This window comes from Mastomys coucha, chromosome X (genome assembly GCF_008632895.1).
Source record: "Mastomys coucha isolate ucsf_1 chromosome X, UCSF_Mcou_1, whole genome shotgun sequence".
Taxonomy (NCBI): Eukaryota; Metazoa; Chordata; class Mammalia; order Rodentia; family Muridae; genus Mastomys; species Mastomys coucha.
In genome coordinates this window covers 130,327,048-130,339,823 of record NC_045030.1, presented here as the reverse complement: position 1 = coordinate 130,339,823, position 12,776 = coordinate 130,327,048, and the positions used below count along the sequence as shown (strand labels likewise).

Sequence of the window (12,776 nt, the reverse complement as noted above, 5' to 3'; positions counted from 1 at the left end):
CCCCCCCCCGCCCTCTGCCCCCTCCCCCTTTTCTAGGATTCTTACCAGAGCTCAGAAGCTGGCTTCCACCTTTATTTCCAATCAAGTCTCTGCAACAGGTGCTTTCCGTAATAGTTCTTGTCCGGGTAGGGTTGATCTCTTGATCTCTAACCGCAGGTTCTCAGATCCAGGTATTCTGGGCCTCTAATCTAAACTGCGCCACAGCTAAAAGAAAGGGAGGGGGAGGGTCTGAGACGTCAGCAGTCTCATCATTCCTTCATAGGCGCCATTGTCGCCAGGAGGAAAAACCCTACCTTCAGAATAAAAGCCAAAAGGGCCCACCCTTCCCCCAATCCATTTCACCCGGGGAAAACAGCGGCCTACCAGTTCTGCAATCAGTCACACAGAATTCACGTTTGAAATCGGCTTTGATGAGCTGCTATGGAGAAAAAAGAAGAGAAATCGTATACCCTCCCACCTCTATATTTCTATTCTGGAAGAGATGAGAGAAAGTGGGGGGGGGGGCGGCTTCAGGGACAAACGGATTGTGAATCATTCTCATTGTCCTTTCCTACCTTTCTGAGAAAGAAAAAAAAAATGGCCCCTCTCCAATCTAGGCAAATCCTAGGTAGGAAACTCACCTCATACCACCATATAGCCCAACCGCTAGGATGTTCACTTCCTTGCCTCGAAGTTGCCAATTCTGAAGCCCAAAATATTAAGGTTTCATCCTCCCATCTCCATATTATGCGGTTGCACCTCCCTTTACCTTCGTAGATGAGCAGAGGATGCTCAGGGTCTGCTGCGAAGAGCTGTCTCACCTCTTAGGCCTTGCAGAAGAAAGAATGGCGTCTCAGCCTCTGAGCTGTCTGGGCTAGGCTCTCTGCAGGGTCGCCCAGCCAGGGGTAGCAGAGTCGCAGCCGCGGTTTCCAAGGCAGCTGCAGCTGCCCCCGCCCTCAATTTCAGCCTGCAGAGCAGCGATGGCTGCTTTTAGTCTCTGCCCATTGAGACAAAAGAGAGTGACGAAGGTAGTGGCGTGGCCAATCAGCGGTGCGCAGGGGCGGCCTCCCTGCAAAGCCTGAGCCAGGATGCTAATGCCTGCCAGAGGGGGGAACCTGCTGGAGGGGGCTGCGGCAGACTGGCGCGGGAGCGGGCGCGGCGTCAAGTGCAGCTTGGACTCACGGACCTGGCCCATTTACATTTCATTCGTGAGTTTGCAGCTTCCCCTCTCTTCCCTTCTTCCTATTGCCTTCCGCTTTGGCTCCCCTCCGATGCTTTGCGACCAAATGCCTTAAACACGAGGTGGGACGGAAACCAACTGAACAATGAGAGTTCTTCACCTTTGTATAGGGGGGAAGGGGATAACATTTGCTGAGCTCTTTCACGGACATCTCACGTATTCTTCTCATGAGTCTTGCGCTAAAACGTAACAGTGTACCCATTTAACAGAGAGGAGGATGTAAGCACCTAGGCAGTATGGGTAGGAAGCACAGAATTAACAGCTCTCACCACAGCCCTGGCATCTAGCCTCAAGGGTTACACCCTTTGAACACCCCCCTTCTAGTGTCAGATTAAAGGTTAGCGGAGAAAAACCAAAATGAGGATTCGAGGACCAATATAGGGCTACATAAAATTAAGGACCAAGAACTGATGTCAACTCACAGATGAGAAAACTGAGCCACCAGGAGCTTAGGCATCCTGTCCTGTATCATGCAGCAAAGAAGCTAATAGCATCGGATTTTGCACCTCCGTCAGCCGTTCTGTTGATGCCAGCGTTTTCCTCTGTGTTGATGCCAACACTTTGCCCAGTGTTGGGCTACCCAGAGTGAGCATTTTCACTCCTACATACATAGCCACAAACTATCTCAGCAGCTTTGCTAATATAATGGTTGTGCTGATGAGAGGAGTCGGGAAGAGATGGGAAAGAAGAGAATGGTAACCTTTATGATATGCATTCTACCAAGGAGGAAACTGAGGCACGTTTCTGCTCCCGGTTTTATGCTAAAATAAACTATTTATAAAAATAGTAGCATTTCTGTATGATCCCCCCCCCCAAAGGAAATTGGACTCAGAGATGACTTGCCTAAAATTAGGAAGGCAGGACTCTCAATCCAGAATTCATGCTACAAACCAAAGTATAGGCACCCAGCTGGCTACCACACAATCATTGCTGAGGGCTTTGTTAGAAATGTACATTCCTGGACTCCAGTCCTGGGATTTGGCTTTACTGCAGAGCGGGGATGAGCAATGTCATTTGTATTTTACCTGTTGCTATAATTGATTCTGGGTTATAGAGAAGCTGTGAACCACTGTTCTAAACACCACACCATGCTGAAGGCTATCAGTAAATGGGTCTGCCACTTAAATGTTTGTCCGTAGCCTATTTGTCATGAAACTTAATCCCAGAGCAGAAGTCCCTACCTCAAGTCCTTGAAACTGCGTGCAAAGAATTTGACCACTTTTTTTTCTGATACCATAGCTCTATAAATTTTCAGATGGGCCTGTGGCCTCCAAACAGTTTAGACTCATTCACTGCCCTACAATGTTCATAACATCTTCCTCTTTTAACACCTGCTTGAGGACGAAGTGTGAGAAACAAAACACCATTTGACTTAACCCCCACACCACAGCTCTCTGCCGCTGATATAGCTCTTTCATTTCCTGGCTCAAGGCTAGGTTGCTAGGTTGCCCTTCTGTGAGCTCTTCAGGGGACTTCTCCTTTGCTGGATTTGGCATCACTGGCCCCAGGAAGGAGCAACTCCATGGAAACGGCATGCAAGGCTGTCTAAAGCGAATGGGCCGTGAAGCCGGAAGCTAGAAAACCTGCTCCATTTTTTTCCTGCTTCTGGTTCTTAGACAGCAGGTGACACTTCTCCCATGTAGATGGTGGCTAGGAGACCCCTGTAGGGTTTGCACTGTACTCTTGATGCTTGGAAGCACAGGAACCATTTGAAACCCTGCAATTGCCATTGACTTTGTCTTCAACCTGCTAAGGATTTTTACCTATTCCTGTCTGCCTTCTTATTTACAATTGTAGTGATTAGAATTATATAGGCAATCCAAATTTGGAAGGAAGCACCTTCTCTATTGATGTTTTTCTCTTGAGGGTGGAACAATGGAGGGTAAAGTAGAGAGCATTGGAGGTACATAGGAGGCAGGCAGTTCACCTGGTAGAGAAGAATGGATTATGTATAGGTTCAGAGGTTGGAGCAAGAATGTTTTAGAGCAAAGTTACTAGCAAAATCCTTTGGGATGCAGAACATCTCTTATCTCAGGCCATGTAGATGGGAGTGTGCACCAAAGGCTGGTTCTAATGAGACCACATTTTTGGATTTTGACAAATGAACCTTAAAAGCTTGAGGGTTAGGAGGCAAAGCTTTCAGACGAAATAATAGTGGCTACTTTTGGCAGTACGCCTCCTTTGTGCCAGGAACTTTCCATTGGTTATTTCATTTAAACTTCTTGGCAGCCCCTGCTGACATAGGCATCACACACCATTTTTCAGCATAGAAAATTGAGTTTCAAGAAGGTGAAGTGGCTTGCATAAGGCTGTACTACTTGGAAGTGGAGCCACCGGGATGCTAGCCCAGGGATGCCCAACTGCAGAACCCATGAGGACTTTCCATTTCTATTTTGAGGGGAAATGTAAATGTATCCTGCAGGTCTGGGGATGCAGTTCAGCAGAAGAGTATCTTCTTAGTATATAAAAATAACCCTGATTTTGATCCTAACATTGAAGAGGAAAAAACAGAATAAAAGAAAGCACTCTAATAGAAGATCCTAATACAGCCAGAGCATGTTAGTTTTGTCATAATTTGAGCTTTGCTGCTACCACTTCACTTTAAAAAAATGAAATTTACAGCACAGGCTCTTTATATTCTTGATTACATGCAATCTTCATGAGAATCACTTTAAAAATAGTGAGTGATAGAGGGGATGAGATGACAGATGGTAAGGGTGACTGCTACTCAGCCTGATGACCCGAGCTCAGTCTGGAAAGCTATGGGGTGGAAGAAGAGAACTGAGGGCTCCAATTGTTCTCTGATCTCCACAAGCACAGGGTACCACCCCCTCCACCAAAATAATAAAGAAATATAAATTAAAGCAATAATGATATTTAGGTTCAGAGGATTAAAGGGAATTGGCCAAGGTCATAAAGCCAGGGAAAGGCAGAGCAGAACTCAAACATAGGGTTGTCTGACTACAGTGTTCTCTATAACATACATCAGCGGGGAAAATAAACATGGCCCTCTTTATGACTCCTTGTGTTAGCCTCTGTGAATTGGGAGGGTTGGGTTTTTTGTTGTTTTGCTTTGTTTCATTTTGTTTTTCTAAACTACCTACGAGGCTAGCACCACAGGCTGTTCTGTCTTCACAGATGAAGTGCCTTGCAGGAATACATCTGGTGTTCTTATGGGAGCCAGGGACGGTCTTCTATGGATGTGAAGGCCAAGCATAATGTTCGAGGACAGTGTTTTTCAACCTTCCTAATGCTGTGACCCCTTAATGCAGTTTCTCATGTGGTGACCCCCAAACTGTAAACTTATTTTTATTCCTGCTTTATAACTGAAATTTTGCGGTTATGAATTGTAACATAAATATCTGAGACGTAGATTATCTTAGGCGACCCCTGAGAAAGGGTCCTTTAACACAAAAAGGGGTCATGACCCACAAGTTGAGAACCAGTGTTTTAGAAGCACCTATCCCTGCCAACATTAGTTTTTGTCCTTTAGGTCTCTTCCTCAGTGTAAAACACCTATTTCTACATATCCCCCTAACAAGAGGTGACTTATTTAAGGCTGGTGTCACCTCTTTCCTGAGAACATTTTTTATTAACACATATTAATGGCACATTTTAGTGCACTGGGAAGTCTTGAAAACTCCTATGGAGAGAGTGACTCCTGACTTTTGCAGATCTCTAGCATTTGAATGGGGTTCAGTGGAATGTTGCCTTATATGAATACAACATGCACCATCATATCCAACCATCCTTCTTATACCTCCCTACCTTCCCAATCCCTAACAAATTACTCTTCTACTTACAAGTCTACAGTTTTTAAGTTTCCACGTTATAAAAGCATGCTATATTTGAAGTCCTGTTCCTGACTAATCCCAGCATCCAGCATCAAGTTTCTTCCATCCTGCTGTAGATAATAGGATGCTTCTCTCTCTCTCTCTCTCTCTCTCTCTCTCTCTCTCTCTCTCTCCCCCTCCCTCCCGAGACAGGGTTTCTCTGTGTAGCCATGGCTGTCCTGGAACTCACTCTATAGACCTCGAACTCAGAAATCTGCTGGCTTCTGCTTCCCAAGTGCTAGGATTAAAGCCATGCACCACCACTGCCCGGCTTACTCGCTTTTTTTCTTTCTTTTTCTTTTTCTTTTCTTTTCTTTTTTTGTAGCGGAGTAATACTTTATTTACTAATCTACACACCTCACGTTCATTCTCCATTCATTTGTTAATTGATACTTACACTGATTCTGTAATAATCATTGTGGATAATGTGGCAACAAACTTGGACAATTCAGATATCTCTTTGGTAAGCCCATTGAATTTTTTCCAGGAGGTATATACTCAGGAGTGGAATAGCTGAAGCATATACTTTATTTTTCTTTATTGGGGACCCTTCATACTGATATTTGTGATGTCTGTATTAACTTACATTTTCATAAACAACATATAATGCATGTCCATATCCTTCCAGCATTGAGTTTCTTTGTCCTGTGTAAAATAAATTGTTCTTAATCTTCTTTGACTAAATGTTATTTTTATTTTGTTTTCCAGTGTGAGTGAGTTCGTTGCTGAACTGTCTACCCCGCTAAATTCCCACTTCCTTGAGGACAGGTAGTGAATCCATCTTTAGCTCCATAGTGATTTTCCCATGACTTAAAAGATGATTTGCTATGTGTTTTTTAACTGACCAAAGGACTGGCTGAGAATTTCCCCAAATGAACAGATAGATGCAGGGCTGATTCGTACAGATAGGTATCATAGGATGTCTACCCATGATACCTATCTTCACTAGACTAGCAAGGAAAGTCTTAGTTCCCATGGGCTCATTTGATTAGGTTTATTGACGTGGGAGACAGATCATAGAGTTTAGATAATTGTTCAAGGCAGCCTCCCAGCCCCTTCTCCATCCAATACTTTGAAATCAATGTTAGGGTGCTAGGTTCTCCTGGAGGGTTACGTTGAGCCTTTGAATTCATAAAAGAAAACTCCCTGACTTCCATAGGAACAGTGGATATATTCCAGCATGCTACTTCATCTGGCTCTAGCTGGTCTTTGGGAACATGTACTCTATGAAGACAGATAATGATGTTGGGAGTAATCTTTTTGGATACTTTTAAAACATACAGTCACCAAGTCGTAGGTTTTTGGCAACTTTATTTCATGTTGTTACTAATTTTTCTATCAGCCTTTTGTGTTATAGATCTTATTGTCACCACTTTGGAGCTGAAGTATGTGAGACAACTTTTCTGCTCTTCTCTCAGATCACACAGCTATGTAAGCAGTGAAGGCAGAATCAGTTCTGAATCTATTTGTTCCCCAAAATATCTAAAGAGAAAAATTCACAAGAGAAACATAACCTTTCTTCCCTGGGTAAGATACAAGTAATTAGAGTTATAAAATGATGTATGAGATATTTAAAGTATGGTGCTTCTTAATTACTGTTCACTTTTAATCCCTCAAAAGTATTGGCATAAATGGTAGAAGGAGTTTGTGGTACAAAAGTGCAATGCCATTATCAACCACAGGCACAAAATCTCTCACATCTGAGCCTTTGTGACAGAATACAGTTTGTGGGATGCTGACAGATCAGCTTTCCTTGCCTGATAATTTTATAACTAAAGTAAAAGAGGCTGGCTCCAAGAAGTCATTAAATTTCTAAAGTCCTATAAAATGTTGATAACAGAACCAGAGCTTACAATGTGGGTGTGCCAAACCATCTTCCTCCTACTAAGCCACACTGCCTTTTGGAGTGATGCACACATCTTTATAAAAATGAGAGCAGGAACTGGAATGTTACTGAAGTCAGGGTTAGATAAAGTGAAAACCTTTTTATCTCATCGATTGTCCTTATTAAGACCAAGGTGAGATTTGGAAGGGAGAGCTGTGGAATGTCCCAGGCTCCTGTCGATTTAGAGGTCTGATTGACCTAGGCAGGAAGAGGTAGGGGAGGGGCTCCATTTGGCTCCTGAATTACGGAAGTAACTGCCAGGTACCCAGGATTATTCTATATGGATGCAAGAAATGTCCCTCCCTTGAACCTTTGGCCCTGGCAAGCTCTATCTCAGGAATGCAGGGCCTTCTACTCCCCTTCCTGGCCTTGAAGGTGAAGGAGGCTGAGGCTTTAGGACAACATGAAGTGCTGGGAGCAGGGGAGATAGTCATGGGCAGAACACAATAGGGTGAGCCTCCTCCATTACCAAGAAATGAGTGTGGCTTCAGTAAAGGGGGGGTAAAAAATGATATTGTGGGGGTAGGGATGGATTAGGACTAGAGGCTGAGGCCAGGCAGGGCCACCCAAGAAGGGTGATTCTAGGACAAGCACTCTTAAGGCTAGTTGTGAGTGCAGAGTCCCAGGGAAGGCTGGATAGCCTGCATGTAGCACCTGGCCTCGACTCCTCATTCGGGGCCTCAGTCTGGTTGGCCCATTGTCTTATTAAGTGAACCATAACCACAGACCACAGTGTTCTAGGTTCTCTGTAAAACTTGCTGTCCACAATTGTGGCTAGACTTCCTGTTTCTGTCTTCTGTCTTGATCAGCATGTGCTCTCTTCTTCCTTGTTTGTACCTGAACAGCCATGGGCTTCCTTTCCCAGACATGACAGCTGCCACTGCTGCACATTCTCCTCTCAGACCCTCCTTCCTTCCCTTCCTCCTTCCCCCTCCCTCCCTTCCTCCCTCTCTCCCTCCCTTCCTCCCTTACTTCCTTCCTTCCAAATAGGGTTTCACTATATTGCTCAGGCTGATTTGGAATTCAGATTCAAGTGACCTCTAACTGGAGCCTCCCAAGTAGCTTAGACCACAGGTCTGTGCTACCACATCTAGCTCTTCTTTCTTTCTTTCTTTCTTTCTTTCTTTCTTTCTTTCTTTCTTTCTTTCTTTTTTTGAGACAGGGTTTCTCTGTATAGCCCTGGCTGTCCTGGAACTCACTCTGTGGACCAGGGTGGCCTCGAACTCAGAAATCCACCTGTCTCTGCCTCCCAAGTGCTAGGATCAAAGGTGTGCGCCACCACCGACCAGCATCTTGTTTCTTTCTTGATTGTAAGTTTCCCTTTTGTGTCTTGGCCCCCAAATTGCATCTAATACTACTACTCCATGTCTTAAGATTCGTAAGTGTGTGTGTGTCTCATGTTTTCCCACTTGGCCTTGAACTTGATATGTAATTGAGGATGGTCTTGAACTCCTCATTGCCTTGTTTTTACTTCCTAGTGATGAGTTACATATATGCACCATTGTGTGCAGTTTATATGATGATAGGGCTTAAACACAAAGCTTCACGAACACTGGGAAAGCACTCTATCAACTGAGCTACTTGCCCTGATGGTGCTGTTTTGATTCTTACATATGTGGAACGTGACTTGTGATTCTGGTATGCTGTGAGTAGTAGTCAGGCACTCCAATAAACATCCTTCTGTGGCTAAAACAGACAGTAAACATAATGAACGATCTTGCGCCAAGTGTCAGTGGAGCACAAAAATGAGAAGCCCTGCTGTATTCTGTAGCAATACATATAAAAGGTAAAACTTGAAAATTACCAGGTGCTGAGCGTCATGTCATGGAGGAACTTCCAGAAGCAGCTGCTCCTCCCTTCCTTCAACTATGGAGGAGTAGGGTGTTGTCATAAGACAGCGATAGTTTGGGCAGGAAGCTACAGAGGTAGATGAGAGGAAGTTCTCATCCCCAAATTTACAACTGACTTTGAAAGAAAGCTCCCCACTGCAACTTTTTAATACCTTTAAAAACATTTTGATTGGGAGAAGACCGAATCAGTAAAGCGCTTGTTCTACAAGCATGAGGATCCAATCTTGGCTCCATAGCATCCACAGAAATGCCAGGCATGGTGGCACATATATGCAATCCTAGAGCTGGGACAGCAATAATAAGAAGATCTCTGGAGCTCGATGGTCAGCTATTCTTGCCTAATTAGTGAGTTCCAGGTTCAATGAGATACCCTATTTCAAAAAAATAAGTTGGAGACCCGTAGAAAACAAGCAGTATCAATTTCTAGCTTATACTAGTATACATATCCATGTACATGTATGCAAATGCACACACACGTACACCTGCATGCACACACACATCCTCACAAACATGCACACACACACACACACAGACACACACTAACAAACATATACCACACACACACACATACCGAAATTTTTGGGGTGGAGGCTGTGAATCTGATTGGAGACTTGCTTGGCACACACAAAGCCTTAGGATCAACCCATAGCATGGCCAAATGTAGTTTGGGAAAGAGAGAAACAACTTGTTCAGTAGGTAGTAAGAGCCAAAGCAACAGGTCAGCAGAAGACCAAGGTTCAGTTCCTAGCCCCACATCAAAGTGACTCAAACTGCCTGGAACTCCAGGAGAGCCAATGTCTTCTTTTAGCCTCGGTGGGTGTATTTGTATATGCATGCAAGGACATTTTCAAAATTCTAAGTTTTGTAGTTAAGAATTGAAGGTACTAGGTTTCCTCATTTCTATGATTCTTAGTTATAATTCTTTGAGTGTTTGAGTTTTACGTTGTCACCAGAGTACCACACACTATCAAGGGAAATGAATTACAATTTTCATTTAAGGTTGATGAATTATTAATTCCCTAAGGGCATGTCTGTTCTGGAAACTGTTAAAAGTGTTTCCTGACACCCAAGTTTTTCATAGTTCGATGTCAGACCAAACTAGGAAAAACCTTGTCAAGACATTTAAATGGTTAGCCTAACTTCTTGTCTCCTCTTACTAGCTTCATCCATCTGTGTCCAGTTGTGTTCAGCATGGAGGAGCAGAGCAACTCTGCTGGGAAGGAGCTTCAACACAGGACCCGAGCAGAAGTTCCAGGAAAGAAAAGCTGGCAGTCACAGGCTTACACCCTTGGGGCCATTTCCAACTTTATGTCTACTTTCCTGACCTTTCCTATCTATAAGGTTGTGTTCCGGCAGCAGATCCATGCTGTGGCAGTGTCAGAGGCTGTGAGACAGCTTTGGCACGAAGGCCCTCAGTACTTCTACCGGGGCATCTACCCTCCTCTTCTCTCCAAGACCCTCCAAGGGACTCTGTTGTTTGGCACTTATGATAGCTTGCTGTGCTTTCTCTCCCCGGTTGGGCCACACTCCCTCGGACAGCGCTGGACTGCAGGGCTCATGTCAGGTGTAGTAGAAGCTATAGCACTCAGCCCCTTTGAAAGAGTACAGAATGTGCTTCAGGATGCTCGAAAGCAAGCTTGCTTCCCTAGCACCTTCAGCATTCTCAAGGAATTCAATTCTTATGGGCTTTGGGGGAGGCTGTCACTGGGCTATTATCGGGGTTTCTGGCCAGTCCTTGTCAGAAACAGCCTGGGAAGTGCTCTCTATTTCTCCTTCAAGGATCCTATCCAGGATGGCTTGGCAAGGCAAGGCCTGCCCCATTGGGTTCCTGCTTTGGTGTCTGGTAGTGTCAATGGAACAATCACCTGCCTGATTCTGTACCCTCTGATTGTGCTAGTTGCCAATATGCAGTCTCATATTGGTTGGCAGAGAATGCCAAGCCTGTGGGCCTCTGCACAAGATGTGTGGGACACTCGAGGTAGAAAAATCCTGCTGATTTATAGAGGAGGATCCCTGATCGTTCTCAGGTCCAGTGTGACATGGGGTCTCACTACTGCTATCCATGACTTCTTGCAGAGAAAGGCTCACACCAAGAAAGAGATGAGAGACTGACTAAAGGATGTGCGGCTATGGTCTTTTTCTTCTAAACCTTTCCTTGTTGGTTGTGTATAGTATATTTCTTTGGCTTGGTTACCTGAAACAACCATTATCTATAAACTGGCACCGCATGGGAGAAACTCCTAACTTTTCACCTGTTAGTCACAGACAAAGCCTGCCAGGATTCCTTGGTCAAAGAAAATCTCCCTAGTTTATACACAGCTTCAGTAATCTCAGAACTTGGAGCCTTTAAATAAGCCTTTAAATAAGCTGTAGCCCGGATTAAATGTCATTCCTTCAAGGAGTAGTTTTTTTTTTTAAATAAGAGGAAACTTTAAAAGACGACTCTGCTCAGTACTGTAAGACTAGGGTCCTTCTGTGTGTCCTTCTGGCCAAACTAAGTGGAACTCCCAAGTTCAATGAACTACACTAGACTTTGAGGATAACTTCAAAGATGCCTATATTTTACTGACATGTCTCACTGCCTCGACCACAGCCATTCTCACTTCAAGCTATGTGTCCCATTTTCAGGGTATCTGCTCTGATTACAAACCATAGATTAGGCTCACTTCCACCCATCAGATGCCACAAGAACTGATGATGCTGAACATGGGACTGAGAAAACATTTGGTGCCTTGATAGAAGGAAAAAAGGCTTTGAAGCAAGAAATTTAATTAATTTAATTACATGCCAAATAGAGAAAAATATTACTGTAGGTGGTTTGGTGTTATCATATATATATATATGTATATATATATACATATATATATATGCATATATGATTATGTTGCCTACAAACCATTTAAGTTTCTATAAGAAACCTGGAACTAGCATGAACATATCTCTTCATAATTAATCCCTAATTCTGTTGATGTGCACAGCTATATAGTAATAATCTTAGCCTGCCATTCAGAGCCATTGTCAATATGGACCCCATATAACTTTCTGCATATTATTACCCCACATTCACGGACTGCATAAGCCAGCCAAGTGCAGTGCTTTTTACTCCTCAAACATTCCATGAACTTACCCAAGGCCATACTCTACCCCACACTGCTCTCTCCACTTGCACTGCCCTCCTCCCAATAAAAGGCCTCCAATTTACAAAAGTCCAGATCTGATGCCACTGTCTGGATGGAGCCCCTTTTCTATCCCCTATCCTCAAACTGAATGTGACATTAATTTTGTGATATCCTTTTTAGCAGCTCATCAACATGCACTGATCCCATTATGTCACGGGTCCCATGTGGTCCTGATGTTCTTGCTGTTCTTCAATACCTCCTACTAGTCTGTAAACTTCTTGAAAGCAGGGATTCTTGTATGCATTTTTAAATCCTCCATTGTGCCTAGGTGCTCAATAAAGTTGGTGAATGAATTATTGAATTGATTATCAAGCTGTGATATGGTTTCTATCCTCAGGGTGCTATCCCTATTACATGAAGATAATGTTACTGACTCATTGTCAACAACACACCTGCCTTTGGGATGTGTTTGTTTTCTTTTAATAGTGGATTTAGTTTTGTGCTAATTATGATGCCAATGACAATAACAATGACAATAAAATTATGTTCAACTACAATATTTAGTGAGTTTGTGGTATGTAGAGCATGCTTGCGATTATAACAACTTTAGCACAAAAACTGCACAGACAGAATCACACTGCACAACTGCCTTACTCCTTTCAGCTCTAGAATTTTGAGTGTTCCCAAGATGGCATGTGCTGCAGTTCTTGCTTCATACATGATACCCTGATAAATTACTCTACCCATACCTCCTCACTGAACCAAAATTGTCCTTTATAATGACCCATTTGTCTGGTGATGAGAATTCATCACTGAATGCTACAGGAATTAAAGTCAGGATTGTAGGCCATAAGAATACTAGTATTTATT

The 12,776-nt window shown here is 43.6% G+C and overlaps 2 protein-coding genes across 8 annotated transcripts in view; one reads left to right on the top strand and one right to left on the bottom strand.

Moving 5' to 3' along the window:
• Nucleotides 1–1,749, bottom strand: part of Zcchc18 (zinc finger CCHC-type containing 18) — a 4,011-nt gene extending 2,262 nt beyond the window's left edge. The window contains exons 1-4 of one of the 7 annotated variants that reach the window (XM_031368504.1): nt 1,642–1,749; nt 801–976; nt 364–418; nt 46–193 (exon numbers count right to left, since the gene is read on the bottom strand). The gene's annotated coding sequence lies outside the window, so the exon portion shown is untranslated. Of the gene's footprint in view, nt 1–45; nt 205–363; nt 419–620; nt 683–748; nt 1,128–1,641 lie in introns of those variants that run through there. The other 6 variants (XM_031368488.1, XM_031368471.1, XM_031368514.1 and 3 more) reach the window with 6 other exon arrangements.
• Slc25a53 (solute carrier family 25 member 53) overlaps nt 1–12,465 on the top strand; it is a 54,907-nt gene extending 42,442 nt beyond the window's left edge. The window contains exons 9-10 of the mRNA XM_031376749.1: nt 1,075–1,187; nt 9,948–12,465. Coding sequence (XP_031232609.1) covers nt 1,075–1,187; nt 9,948–10,899 — 1,065 coding nt within the window. The 3' untranslated portion in view covers nt 10,900–12,465. The remainder of the gene's footprint in view (nt 1–1,074; nt 1,188–9,947) is intronic.
• The last annotated feature ends 311 nt before the right edge of the window (nt 12,466–12,776 follow it).